The sequence below is a fragment of the Sus scrofa genome, chromosome 9, assembly GCF_000003025.6.
Source record: "Sus scrofa isolate TJ Tabasco breed Duroc chromosome 9, Sscrofa11.1, whole genome shotgun sequence".
NCBI classification, from domain to species: Eukaryota; Metazoa; Chordata; class Mammalia; order Artiodactyla; family Suidae; genus Sus; species Sus scrofa.
This window is the reverse complement of record NC_010451.4, coordinates 51,688,807-51,702,464: the sequence shown is the minus strand read 5'-3', so window position 1 is coordinate 51,702,464 and position 13,658 is coordinate 51,688,807. Positions and strand designations below refer to the sequence as shown.

Below are 13,658 nucleotides of genomic sequence, written 5' to 3'. Positions count from 1 at the left end.
TCTAACCATATGAATTCTACTTTCTAACCAATGATGATACTCAGATAAATAATGGAGAAGTTGAAAGGACGTCTAGTTTTGCAGAAAGAAAAATGTGTTCATCCTTGTATTCAGTGAGTTGATGACTATAAGATAGCCTCTTGGAAATTTCCAGAAAAAGGCTGGATACATATGAAAGGAACTTAGTAGAGAACTGAACACTAAAGATACAAATTTGAGAGCCATTTATCTGGAGAGACTGCTGAAGCCATGAAACAAATGAGTTCTTTGAAAATTTAGGAAAACAGAAATAGGGTAGAAGGTTAAGAACTAAACCCTGGGAAACATGAAATATGAAGAGACAGAAATAGGAAGAAGAACCTATTGGGGTGATGCCTCTATTAGACTGTAAGCTTCTTTCTGGAATGAATTATGCTTTTTTTATACCCTGAATATCACATATTACATTGTCAAATACATTTATTAAAAACTAATTAAAATTAACTATTACACAGATCCATATGATGACTGAAAGATGAATTAAATTCTATCTTCTTTTCTAGGAGCTAATCAAACCTTTCATATGAAGACCTCTCAGATGTTATCTTTTCTCTCTGGCCAGGTCTACGTTTCTTCTTATTGAAGCTTGGACTCCTATGATAGGTAGGGATTGGCTTGGGACCATACTTACATAGCCAGAAGTCTGAGAGCTAATGCACATGAATGAGCCATATTTGCAAAGACATATTATTGTATGTAAACTGTCACATGCCCCATAATGTTTCATGTATAATTTAAGTTAGAAATAAAGAGAAGAAGGAAGCCATTTTTCAGAGATTCAAGTTTTGGAAAGGTAACAATACTATACAAATAGAAAAGCAAAATAACCTCCTCCCCCTCCCCCTTTCTGCTTGTACTGGAAAAGGGCATCAGGTAACATGGTTTTGGAGAAGCCTTACTTAAGATGCTTTTGGAAATGGGTTGCCACAGCAAGAACTGTCCCTGAAGTAACAAAATCCCCCTTAGAGTTTTCTGAGAACCCCTCAATGTCTTCTTTGCACTTGGATCTCAAGAAGAGACTATTTAAGCTCATTTTAATGAATTGTTTTTCTCCACTTGTAATTTTGTGCAGTGGATTGAGAACGAGGATTGGGATTCATTTAGAGTTTCTCTGGGATGTGGAAAATTCCAAGAGCATATCAAAAAGATGTAGCATCATTGCTGAGTCATAGCTGAGGGTGAGCAGGTCCTTGCTGATGTTATGTGCACAAAATCATAAATGGATACAGGCTTGAGTCCAGTGTTTTTAGTTAGATTTGCTTAAAGGAAGATAGACGTCTGTCTTTGTGTTTTGGCTTCAAAACTTCTGTAAGAGGACTTCTGCCATTAACCCAGAAACAAAAATCTTTCCAGTCCACTTGCATACTATAGCTCAAATTTCTCCATATCAAGATTTATTTCTTGGCTGTGATATCTGTCATCCTTAATAGCTGAAAGCCCCTAGTAAGGGGTGTAGAATGCAAGTTGCCACACAAAACTTTTTAGCCTCTATTTGAATGAAATCCCTTCCCGAGAAGAACTGTTTGGCAACATATGCAACTTACAGTAGCCAGGACTGATGTCTAGAGACAACCTGGGTGCCATCAGTAACATATACTCAGTACTTTGAAGGAGTCCAGCAATATCCCTGGCACCTATGAAGTTTGGAGTTGGATAGAGCCAAGTTTGACTTAAGATGCTAGAACCTACAAGCTGTGTGTCTCTCACTTTTTAAAGCAAATATTAATAGGTCTAACCTATTAATAGGTTATTAATTGGTGAGGAATTAGTGAGGTAAATTTTTTGCACATTTTTTTGGATCCTTCGTGTGAAGGTCCTGGGTTAGACACAGTGTTTGGTTCACAGTAAGTGCTTAATGCAAGGTAGCAAGAATTACTTTTCCCACAGTACTTTGCTCTTAAATATGCTTAAAATAAAGATTATCATACTTAGTGAAGTCAAAGACAAATATCATGTGGTATCACTTAGATGTGGAATTAAATAAAAATTATATAAAAGAACTTATCTATAAAACAGAAACAAACTCAAAATTTTGAAATCAAATTTATGGTTACCATAGGGGAAACCATGGAGGGTGGGGAGAGGGATAAATTAGGAGAATGGGAATAACACATACACACTACTGTATGTAGAATAGATAATTGAAAATGACTTGTATAGCACAGGGAAATCTACTTAATAGTCTGTAATAACCCATATAGGAAAGAAGAATGGATATATGTATACTTATAACTGATTCACTTTGTTATACACCTGAAACTAATACAACACTGTAAATCAACTATACTCCAATAAAATTAAAAGTAAACAATTTGGAAGTTAGGCTTCAAAAGACTATGATAAAGATGGAAATAATAATCAGTAAATGGGTTTAAAAGTTAAAAAAAGATATAACCTGAATGAAAGAATAGGTCATTAAAAGCCATGCCAAGCATTAACAAAGATGTAAACATTTCTTCTTCCTTAGGGAAGGTAGTCTCTGGAGCAGTGATCCTGAGGGAGCCTCTGTAGGTAGGGTGTTGAGATCTCTAATCCAGAAAAAAACTCTATAGTTTCCTGACATACTCTGACATTAGGAAAGAATGCTGTTTCATCCCTGAAAGCTGGACAGAAGACTCAGTGCAAAGGCACAGGTTATGTTCTTTCCATCAGCAAGAGAACCAGGATAAACAAGAGGTTTTGATCCTTAGTAGAGAAACAGAAGTAGAGGTGTCTGAATTCTGAATTGTCACTTTCTTTTCACCAGGGCCATTTGAGTCTCCTCTGAAAGAGATGGATGAGAGAGAGCAGAGCAGAGGACTGTGACTCCAAGCAGAAGGAGGGTGAGTGCCTGCCTGACCTGGTCTGTCCTGTGGCTCAAACTCTGTGAGTCAGACCACCTGACTTACCCTTCTGCTGCAACTTAGCAGCACTGGGACTTGTGCAGATCACTTAGGCACAGTCATATGAGGATAATCATGCCACACCTCATTTACAGCAATGCTTATCTCATAGATAGCTCAGTAAATGTTCCTTTTATTTTTCTTAAAGTTAATTAATAACTTTATATTATGATTCTGTTATTATTATCACATAATTCCACAGCCATTCCAGCCAAAGACCCTGGGCACACTACTTTATCTTCCTGCTCTGTCAAGCACTGGCCCCAAGGTAAAAGGTCTAGGCAGGGTTGAATGGCTACCATGTTTCAAGAGTCACTGCAGAGAAGGGCCCCAGGCCTCATATATTTGACTAAGGGCTGTAGAGGGAAGGACATGCACAGAAGGGACCATAGGAAAGGTTGGAGGTGTTTCTTACTCTGGAGACAAATTTCACCCTCAGGCAGTTACCAGGATGGTTCAAGGCACTTTTGGACCATGAAAAGAGAGACACAGGTATAAAGAAATGCCATCTTCATGAAGTTCAAAAATCTCTCTATTCAAACGCCATTCTCAGGAAGAATTCTCTCTTTCTCTGAACAACTCTTCTTTTTCCAACACAGATTCTTCTTGAGAGGAATGGCTGCAGATAATACCTCCTCTGTGACAGAGTTTATCCTCGCAGGCTTAACAAACCAACCAGAACTCCAGATCCTCCTCTTCTTCCTGTTTCTAAGTTTTTACATGGTCACTGTGGTAGGGAATCTGAGTTTGATAACCCTGATTGGATTGAATTCTCACCTTCATATTCCCATGTACTTTTCCTCTTCAACTTGTCCTTCATAGATTTTAGTTTCTCTACTGCCATCATCCCCAAAATGCTGACGAGTTTTGTCTCAAAAAAGAACATCATTTCCTATGCAGGGTGCATGACTCAGCTCTTTTTCTTTTGTTTTTTGTCTTTTCTGAATCGTTCATTTTGTCAGCGATGGCGTATGACCGCTATGTGGCCATCTGTAAACCATTGGTGTACACAGTTACCATGTCTCCTCAGGTGTGTTTACTCCTTTTGTTGGGTGTCTATGGCATGGGGGTTTTTGGGGCTGTGGCCCATACAGGAAATATAGTATTTCTGACCTTTTGTGCTGACAACCTTATCAATCACTATATGTGTGACATTCTTCCCCTCCTTGAACTTTCCTGCAATAGCTCTTACATAAATGTATTAGCAGTCTTTATTGTTGTGACCATTGGCATTGGGGTGCCCATTGGTGCCATTTTTATCTCTTACGGTTTCATCCTTTCAAGTATTTTCCACATTAGCTCCACTGAAGGCAGGTCCAAAGCCTTTAGTACTTGCAGTTCCCACATAATTGCAGTTTCTCTTTTCTTTGGCTCAGGAGCATTTATGTACCTCAAACCACCTTCTATCTTACCCCTTGACCAGGGGAAAGTATCCTCCCTGTTCTATACCATTGTGGTGCCCATGTTTAACCCATTAATCTATAGCCTGAGGAATAAGGATGTTGTATTTGCCCTAAAGAAAACCTTGGGCAGAATAACCTTCTCTTGAATAAATATTAGAAATTGAGAAATAAGATGCAAGAATTTTTTATCCAGCACCTTCATATAATACATTACACTTTAGAGACTCAGAAATGTTTATATGTTGCCCAAGAACATAAAATTGCTTGGTGCCAGAGCTGGGACTGGAAATTCCAGCTTGAATCCCAATCCAGTTTGTTTTTCTTTATGTCATGTTTTCTTGCCTCATGTCTTTCTTGGAAGATTTTACTTCACATGTTTGTTGACCTAGCACATTTAACTTATGAATTTATTCACAGTAATTTCATGCTACTTTTCACAGGGTAATTTTTATATATCACATTTTGTAAGAGAGTAGGAGGTGGAAAATTTTGTTGAGTTGGTCTTGGCAAAATGACAAGATCAGTTCTGATGAATTCTGTAGTGTATAAGTATAAAGTACGTTAGGTTTCATATAGTTGCAAGTATGGTGACCTATGACTTGATGGGTAGAGCCCTAGAGATAGTTTAGTGAATTACAACTTCTAGGCAAGAGAAATACAATTTTATGGGGTATAAAGATATGGAGTGGAGGTATCATATATTGTTTCAACACTAACAGAGACAGAATTTGGGGTTTAATTTCAAGGGTTACCCTGGTTGTGGCCTGAGATAACCGGGAGCTGTTACTACCCAATATAGAAGTAACTAGTCATATATGGTACTGAGCACTTGAAATGTGGTCATCCAAATTGAGAATGTTGTAAGGGTGCAAATGTAAGTGTATCTTTGAAGAATTAATATGAAACTAATATAAAATATCTATTGAAAAATGTCTATTTAGGTCTTCTGCCCATTTTTCAATTGGGTTGTTTGAGTTTTGCTGTTGAGTTGTATGAGCTGTTTGTATATTTTGGAGATTAAGCCCTTACCAGTTGCATTGTTTACAATTATTTTCTCTCATTCTGTAGGTTGACTTTTTGTTTTTTTCCTTTGCTGTGCAAAAGCTTGTAAGTTTGATTAGGTGCCATTGGTTTATTTTTGTTTTTATCTAGAGTCTTGGGAGACTGACCAAGAAAACATTTGTATGGTTGATGTCAGAGAATGTTTTGCCTATGTCCTCTTCTAAGAGTTTTATGGTGCCTTGTCTTATATTTAAGTTTTTAAGCCATTTGAGCTTATTTTGAGCATGTTGTGAGGGTATGTTCTAGATGGCCAACTGGCACATGAAAAAATGCTCAACATCACTAACTATTAGAGAAATTCAAATCACAACTATAATGAGTTACCACCTCACTTTAGTCAGAAGGGCTATCATTAATAAGCCTACAAATGACAAATGCTGGAGAGGGTGTGGAGAAAATGGAGTCCTCCTACACTGTTGGTGGGAATGTAAATTGGTACAATCACTATGGAAAATAGTATGGACATACCTCAGAAAACTAAACATAGAACTACCATATGATCCAGAAATCCCACTCCTGGGCATATGTCCAGACAAAACTTTCATTCAAAAAGATACATGCACCTCTATGTTCATAGCAGCACTATTCACTATAGCCAAGACATGTAAACAACTTGCCGCCATTAAAAAGATCATGAAGATTAATTTTGAGTTAATTTTGGTATATAGTATAAGGTATGGAACAAATTTTTTTGGGGTTTGTGTGTTTTTGCACAAAGATATCCAGTGATTATTCTTTCACCTATGTTAAAAATCAATTAATTCTACTTGTGTGTGTTCGTTTCTGTTCTCTATGTTCTGTCCCTTTCACCCACCTGTTTGCCTTGATGTCAGTACACAGTTTTAATTATTACAGTTTTTCCTTTTCTTTTTCTCTTTAGGGCTGCATATATGGCACATGGAAATTCCCAGGCTAGGTTTCAAATCAGAGCTACAGCTGCCGGCCTACACCACAGCCACAGCAACACCAGATATAAGTCGCATCTGCGACCTACACCACAGCTCACGGCAATGCTGGATCTTTAACCCCCTGAGAGAGGCCAGGGATGGAACTTGCATAGTCATGGTTATTAGTCAGATTTGTTTCTGCTGAGCCACAATGGTAACTCCCTGATTATTGTAGTTTTATAACAGTTCTTTTTTTTTGTTTCTTTGTCTTTTGTCTTTTTAGGGCCACCCTCGCGGCATACGGAGGTTCCCAGGCTAGGGGTCTAATTGGAGCTGTAGCTGCCAGCCTACACCAGAGCCATAGCAACACCAGATCCGAGCTGCGTTTGTGACCTACACCATAGCTCACGGCAATGCTGGATCCTTAACCTACAGAGCAAGGTCAGGGATAGAACTCCCAACCTCATGGTTCCTAGTCATATTTGTTTCCACTGCGCCAAGACAGGAACTCCTATAACAATTCTTGAAATCAGTGAGTTTAAGTCCTCTAACTCCATTTGTCTTTTTCAAATTTGTTTCGGTTATTTTTGGTTGAGTGACTATATGGATTTTAGAATCAGCTTGTAAATTCCTACAAAAGAAACTGCAGACGTTTTGATTGGTTTTACACTGAATCTGTGGATCTTTTGGGGGAAGAATTGACATTTATTTCCCCTCAGCAATAAATGGGAATGTCTACTTTCCTACAAGTCCCTGCAACATAGCATATTTTCAAAATTTCAAATTTTCAAACCTGAATGATCAGAAGGAGTTTTAAGTCTTGTTATAATTTGCATTTATTTAATAATTAGAAACATTGGAGATGTTTTCAGGTATTTAATGGATACTGGTATTATTTCTTATATGGACATTTCTTCACACCTTTTCCCCACTTTTCTTTTGGGTGTCATTCTCAGTTTTTAGGAGGACTGAATATTAGCTTTTTGTCTGAGTAAGTTGCATACATTTTCTCCCCTAAACAATTAGTGATTTGGCCTTTGACTTTCCTTATTATATAAAATTTTTTAATTGAATATTTTAATCTTTTACTGTTTCTGGTATTTTAGCCATAGTTAGAAATGCTTTCCTCTGAGGTTATAAAGAAATTCACTCTTTTTCAAAATGCTTCTATGATTTCATTCTTTTTATATCTGAATGCCTGATCTTTTTAGAAATTGTACCAGTGTATGGTGTGAGGAATGGACCCAACTTTATCTTTTTCCATATGGCTATCCAGCTGTTCTATCACCATTTATAAAAAAAGTCCTTCTTTTCCCTGCTGACTTGAGCTGTTGCCTTCATTATATACCAAGTTTCATAGGCACTTGAGTTATTTCTGTGTTTTCCATTCTGTTCTATTGGTCTGTAAGTCTATTCATAAGCCAATACCACACTGCTTTAATTATAGAAGCTTCATAATGTTTTCATATCTTGAAGGTAACTTCCCACATATTGTTCTTCTTTTTTTAGGGTTTTCCTGGCTATTCATTTTTAACCATAACATTTATACTAATCTGTCTAGTCTCAGAAAAAAAACTTGATGGCATATTTAATATATTTATTGAATCTTAAATTTATAAATAAACTTATGGAGCACTGACATTTTTTAATCTTCAGACTTCTCATTGTGAAGTATGGTATACTTTCTCATTTTCTTCAGGCCTATTTCAGTAACTTTTAGGAGTGTTCTTGTAATTTTCTTCACTTATGCTTTGTACATTTCTTACTAGATTTAGGCTTGGGAATTTTATACTATAATTCTGTTATTGTAACAAGAGTTCTAACTTTCATTCTATATTCTGAGTATTATTTATATTTGAATTATATGTTAATATATACTTTGTAATATAATTGTTATTTTTTGTAGATGTTTTCCCATGAATTCTTTCATGTTCTCCAAATATGTTAATAAAGTCTTCATAAATAGAGAAGTTTTGCTTATTTCCTTCTGATGCTTATCCTCTTATTCCTTGCCCACTTATAGTTGCCTTTTTCTAATACCTTTAATACAATGTTAAGTAATGGTGGAGACTGTAGGCATTCTAATTTTATTTCTAGTTCTTATTAGAAATGCCTCTAGGATTTTCAAATTAAGTTGCTGGCGTTTGGTTTGAGTTTTATATAGTTTATCATCTTAAAGAAGTATTTACTATTCCCTAATTCAAATATTTTAAAAACATGAAGTGAATGGATACGGAATTTTGTCAACAGCTTTTCATCTCTGAGGATTTTATTCCCTCAATATTTCCCTATTTTTCTTATATATATTCTTTTATGGTCATACCCACAGCATATGAAGTTCCCAGGTCAGCGACTGAATCCAAGATGCAGATGTGATTTACGCCACAGATCCTTTAACCCATTGTGCAGGACCAGGGATTGAACTCGAGCCACTGCAGTTGGATTCTTAACCCATTGTGCCACAGCAGAACTCCTCATTTTTCCTAGATCTTTAATCTCTTCATCTCTGCAGACTCTTCCACTGCTAAACATAAAAGAGTCTGCTTTACCCTTAAAAATTCTCTTTGATAAAACATCTCTCTTCTCCATTTTCTGTCCAACATTAAGAAAAGTGACTGGTGCATCCTTTTCCTCCAAATTCACAGGCTGAGTGCCATTAAAAAAATTTATATGTGCAATGTCTTCCCCATGTCTCCCTTTGTACCACGGTGTCAGAATGTAACACCTCTGTTCAGATGCACTCGTATTTCAAAATCTGATTTTTCCATGCCAATGAGGACTTCACGTCTGATTTTCAGGGCATTCTTAAATCCTAGGTTCAGTTCCTGCTCCTACACCTTGATTACGGCCCTGAAATTTAGGCATGAGGCCACTAGGTGGAAGGAGTCACTGTCTGACTTGAATTTGGAGATGTCAGGCTCATTCCAATTTTTCAGTGGGTATGATGTTTCAGTTATGCAAGATGAATAAGTTCTGGAGATCAGCTGTACAACACTGTATCTACATTTAACAGTACAGTATCATATACTTAAACATTTAAGAGGGGTCTCAAGTTAAGTGATCTTATCACAATAAAACCACGCCAAAACAAAACAACTGAGATTTAGAAACAAGAAACACAGCAAAAAACCCCATTATATTTCATGTCATGTTTATGAGAAAATATACAGCATCATTATGAAAGCAAATTTCTAGAAAAAAATGCACCATCATTCAATTAACACCACGTTTTAGAGGAAACTTTTTACAGTAACTAGGTATAATTTTTCAACTCATTTTAAAATGCAGAAATGATAGATTTGTGGAATAATCATTGAATAAAAGTATGAATCATTCATATAGTGAACTTCTACCTTAGCCAAAATAATAGAGAATATGTACTCAGATTCTTGGCCTCCAAAAGTGAGGTATCTTTTAGAGAAATGTCACCATAGCTATGTGTGATTCTTCCCTGCTGTCTCTACATGGCACATTACTGCTCCCATAGAGTCAATGGTAATATAGCATTTACTGTTCTTTCTCCTTCATGCACAGATTTTAACTCCTTTTGAGGCAGATTTCATTGTTATTTGATCACAGAGAGTCTTGGGTAGCTTCAAAGGTTTCTAGACAATTTTACTGAAAAAGGTTAATGTGATGAGGGTCTTTGCCGTGTTGAGCATGTTAGGCCCCTGACCAATTACCAGGTCCACAGACTGTGTTATGAAGTTTGTCACTACTGCAGAAAGCCAGCATAGAGACTCCCACCTAGCATCAACCTGGCACTCTATCTACAGCTCTGAGAAGTGGGGCTTCTGCTTCTACTCCTCCGATAAGCAGTCCTTGGGGTACTGAAATGCTGTGCAGAAGTCAAAATGGGCTTTGTTTGTGAAAACTCCATTTCCTTATTTCTTTTACAGACACTTCTCACCTGAGGGCAGCTTCTTTGGGTTCCAGTCAGATCTGGGTATATATACTTGTAAAAGAACCCCCCTTTTCAATATCATGTTATGGCTGTGGATAGATGATGTGTCCTTTCAAGTGAAGAGATATTGGGTATGGCCTTAATCATGGTCTCTAGCCTAGAACTGATTTCAGGATAATGCAGACTTTAAGTTTCCTGCCATCACAGGAAAAGTTAGTATCTATGCTTAGGGCACCCCTCTTCCTATACCATCCAAGCCTTTTTCCTTTGAGGGAGAGCAGAGGCTGTAAGACCCTGTGCTGCCGACACTAAGCTGAACAAGGTGACATTCTATGTCTCTTATCATTATTCCTAACATGAAGGCCTGGAAACTGAGTGTTTTGGAACTACCTTTTCCCCTAATATGGTTCTGGGATGAGGGGGGTATGCTGAAGCAATGAAGGCAGAGACCATGCTGTCTCTAGGTCTCTCTCCAGTTCTCATTCCTTATTCAAGATGTGCTTCCTAGGCAACCTGGGAAATTACTGAACCTCTTGGAGATGCTGCATCTCTATCTTTGCTGTGAGAACTCAGTTTCCAGCACAAACTCTTGTTTGACCCACCCTGGATTGCTGGCTGCCCTGAGCTGCTGACTGTGTTGGGACATTTTTCAAATGGGGTGGGTGGTGTATTCATAATTGTAGAAAGAGATAAGAAGACAATGTCCCAGGTTAAGACTAGTCATTCTCTTGTTACGGCAACAGAAATTCTCATTTCTGAGTCATAGAAATTTTGGCCCATAATGAGGTTCTTCTCTCCTACTTGCAGAGACAACTTTCCTAAAGAGAGTGGCTGTGGGTAATGCCTCAACAGTGACTACTTTTTTGTTTCACAAAATGGATTAGAACTCCATCCCACACTCTACTCCTTACTCTAGAGCTTGGTCATTTTTATTGGGCTGATTTCTCTCTTCAATATCCTCAAGAGCTTGTCTTAGCTCTCTTGTACAACCCTGTCATTTTACCTTAAATGATTAACTCTGTATCAGAGAGGAACATCACCACTGATTTGAGGTGCAAGATTCTCCTCTTTTCTTCTGTTTCTTTGTCATTAGTGATCACTGTCTTAACACCTGTGGGCTGGGGTCACCATGGGTCTGCTGATGCTTGGTTTATACTGGGATAGACACTGGTGGTGTTATGCCCCAGCCAGTGGCAATGATCAGTCCCTGTTTGTGGGATCACAACACCATCAACCACTGCACATGCAGTCAACCTCTTCTCACCTAACTCCTTCATCAGCACTTGTTTCACATGCTGGTGGATTTTGTAGTCATAAGTGGTATGACCTACCATCTTCATTTCTTACACACTCATGCTTTCCACCAGCCTCCATTTCCTCTCTCCTGAGGCAGAACACAAAGCTGTTTCTTTTTCTTTTTCTATTTTTAGGGCTGAACCTGAGGCATATGGAAGTTCCCTGGACTAGAGATCGAACTGGAGTAGCAGCTGCCGGTCTATGCCACTGCCACAGCAACACTGGATCCAGGCCATGTCTGTGACCTAGTCTGTAGCAGTGGCAATGCTGGATCTTTTAACTCACTGAGCAAGGCCAGGGATGGAACCCTCATCCTCATGGATACTAGTTGGGTTCATAACCCACTGAGTCACAACAGAAACTCCAGCTGTTTCTTTCTTTCTTTTTTCTTTTTTTATTGGATCAGGGAAATGCTTGTACCTATTTACTGACTGGGAATGGGAGCTACAAAGGTAGTTCTCAAGTTTAAGCTTGACTCTGAACCACTTGGAGGGTTGCTGAGTCACAAATTTATACTCTGGCACATGTCAATTATGGGTTCAGGGGTATTCCAGGGACGTAACCTTCCTGGTCTCTGGGCTCTCCAGTGCAAGGAAAGCAGCTCTGGCATCCTGAGTGGAGCTCTCTGGCATATAAAAGTAGGTGCTAGTTGCTGGGAGTTTGTGGCAGTGTATTTGAAGGTGGTGTGCATCAAAACAAGAACAGGATCTGCAGGGATGTAAGTGGAGCACTAACACATATTTGGTACACTTCCCAACTGGCAGAGGTGTTTTTATATTATTGATGTGATATTAAGGAGAGAAAAGTTGCATCTGAATTAGCTATTTGTCATTTGTCTCCCAAGCTTTTCTCCTTTTGGAAATTTCTGCTACTCTTCATCCATGATTATGAATGAAATTCATAACAGGATGTATCTGTCTTTATCTTATGCTCCATGTGTCCAATAAAACTTTGTTTTTTTCTCATTGTACATTAATTATTTCCTTCTATAACGCAGGGGACGAGGTTTGTTTTGCTGTTAGTGGTATTCTGGCTTCTTCTGCCTGTTTGTTTCCCAGATATTTAGAGCTGGAGCCACTGATTCCTTCCTATTTAATCTGGTATTCCAGTTCTGACAAAAAATGAACAGTTATTCAATAGCCCTCAAACTCCTGGAGGATATTGGCAAATCCTTGCTGCTCCCAACTCTCCTGTATGATATCCCTCAAGATGCTTTGGAAGGATATGCTCCAACAGTCTATTTTTCCTGACCATTTAGGCTACATTTCTGCATATGATGGATATTCTCATTTGTTGCTGCAAGTCCATTCTCTATGCTTATCCACCCTGCTCCTTCCTGGGAGTCTGACTGATATGGGTTGTATTTGTAGAATCTCTTACCCTCAATTGCTAGTAAGCAATGTGGGAAAGGAAGAGAGTAAGGGCAGGGTATTTATTCTCCTGGCCTCCTCTCTGTGGGAAAGCCAGGGGCTGCATCCATCCACCAAGCATCACACTCAGGTTAAGTGGCTCCCCCCATACAGATCACTCTTCTTGTTGCTAATTCAGGCCTAGAAGTGGTAATGCGCCTCTTTTTACTAGTCCTAGAATATTGTATAGTCTCTTATAAGTTTTCTAGCCTACCCATACTTGGATAGTTCCTTTTCTCTCTGCCTAACCAAACATATGAGTTTGTTCTTCACTAGACGTCTTGTGTACCCAGAGGGGTTCAGTTTTCTAAAGCCCTCTCTGTTCTTGCCTACTCCACCAACCCACAGGACAGAGTCACAGATATAAGCCAAAGATTATGACTGACAACTGCACATCTCTCTGCCCCTCTTTACTCACACAAATAATGGCAGAGTTGAGTGCCCTGTTGCTTTTCTGAACTCAGGGACATTACTGCAAGTGGGAAGTGCTGGTGAATATTTTCAGAGCAGTGTCCACCCTTTCTCTTTTTGAAGTTACATATGTTTTGGTAAATTAGCCTCTCAAATAGCTCCTATTTTGTTTATTTATCCAAATTTTATATTGAATGACTTCGGTTCCCAGAAGCAGAGCTAATAACTGACCAATACAGGTAAAAGGCTGGGCTGAGGGGGGAAACAGTCTTTGAGAAACGGTAGTCTTCACATTTTCTAGTTGCTTTTTCAAGATGATTTGAAAAATAAATGTTTCAACAGTGAAACAGTTCTGAGCTATATTT

General features: G+C 38.4%; 2 protein-coding genes across 2 annotated transcripts in view; one reads left to right on the top strand and one right to left on the bottom strand.

Moving 5' to 3' along the window:
• The window catches only part of LOC100524098 (olfactory receptor 151-like), a 140,651-nt gene that overhangs the window by 31,648 nt on the left and 95,345 nt on the right, over positions 1-13,658 (bottom strand). The window lies entirely within an intron of this gene.
• Positions 3,327-4,470, top strand: LOC100521109 (olfactory receptor 8B12-like). Its single transcript, XM_021063055.1, is given in 3 exon segments — positions 3,327-3,714; positions 3,717-3,845; positions 3,848-4,470. Coding segments are annotated over 3 exon segments (1,032 nt in total). The 5' UTR covers positions 3,327-3,434.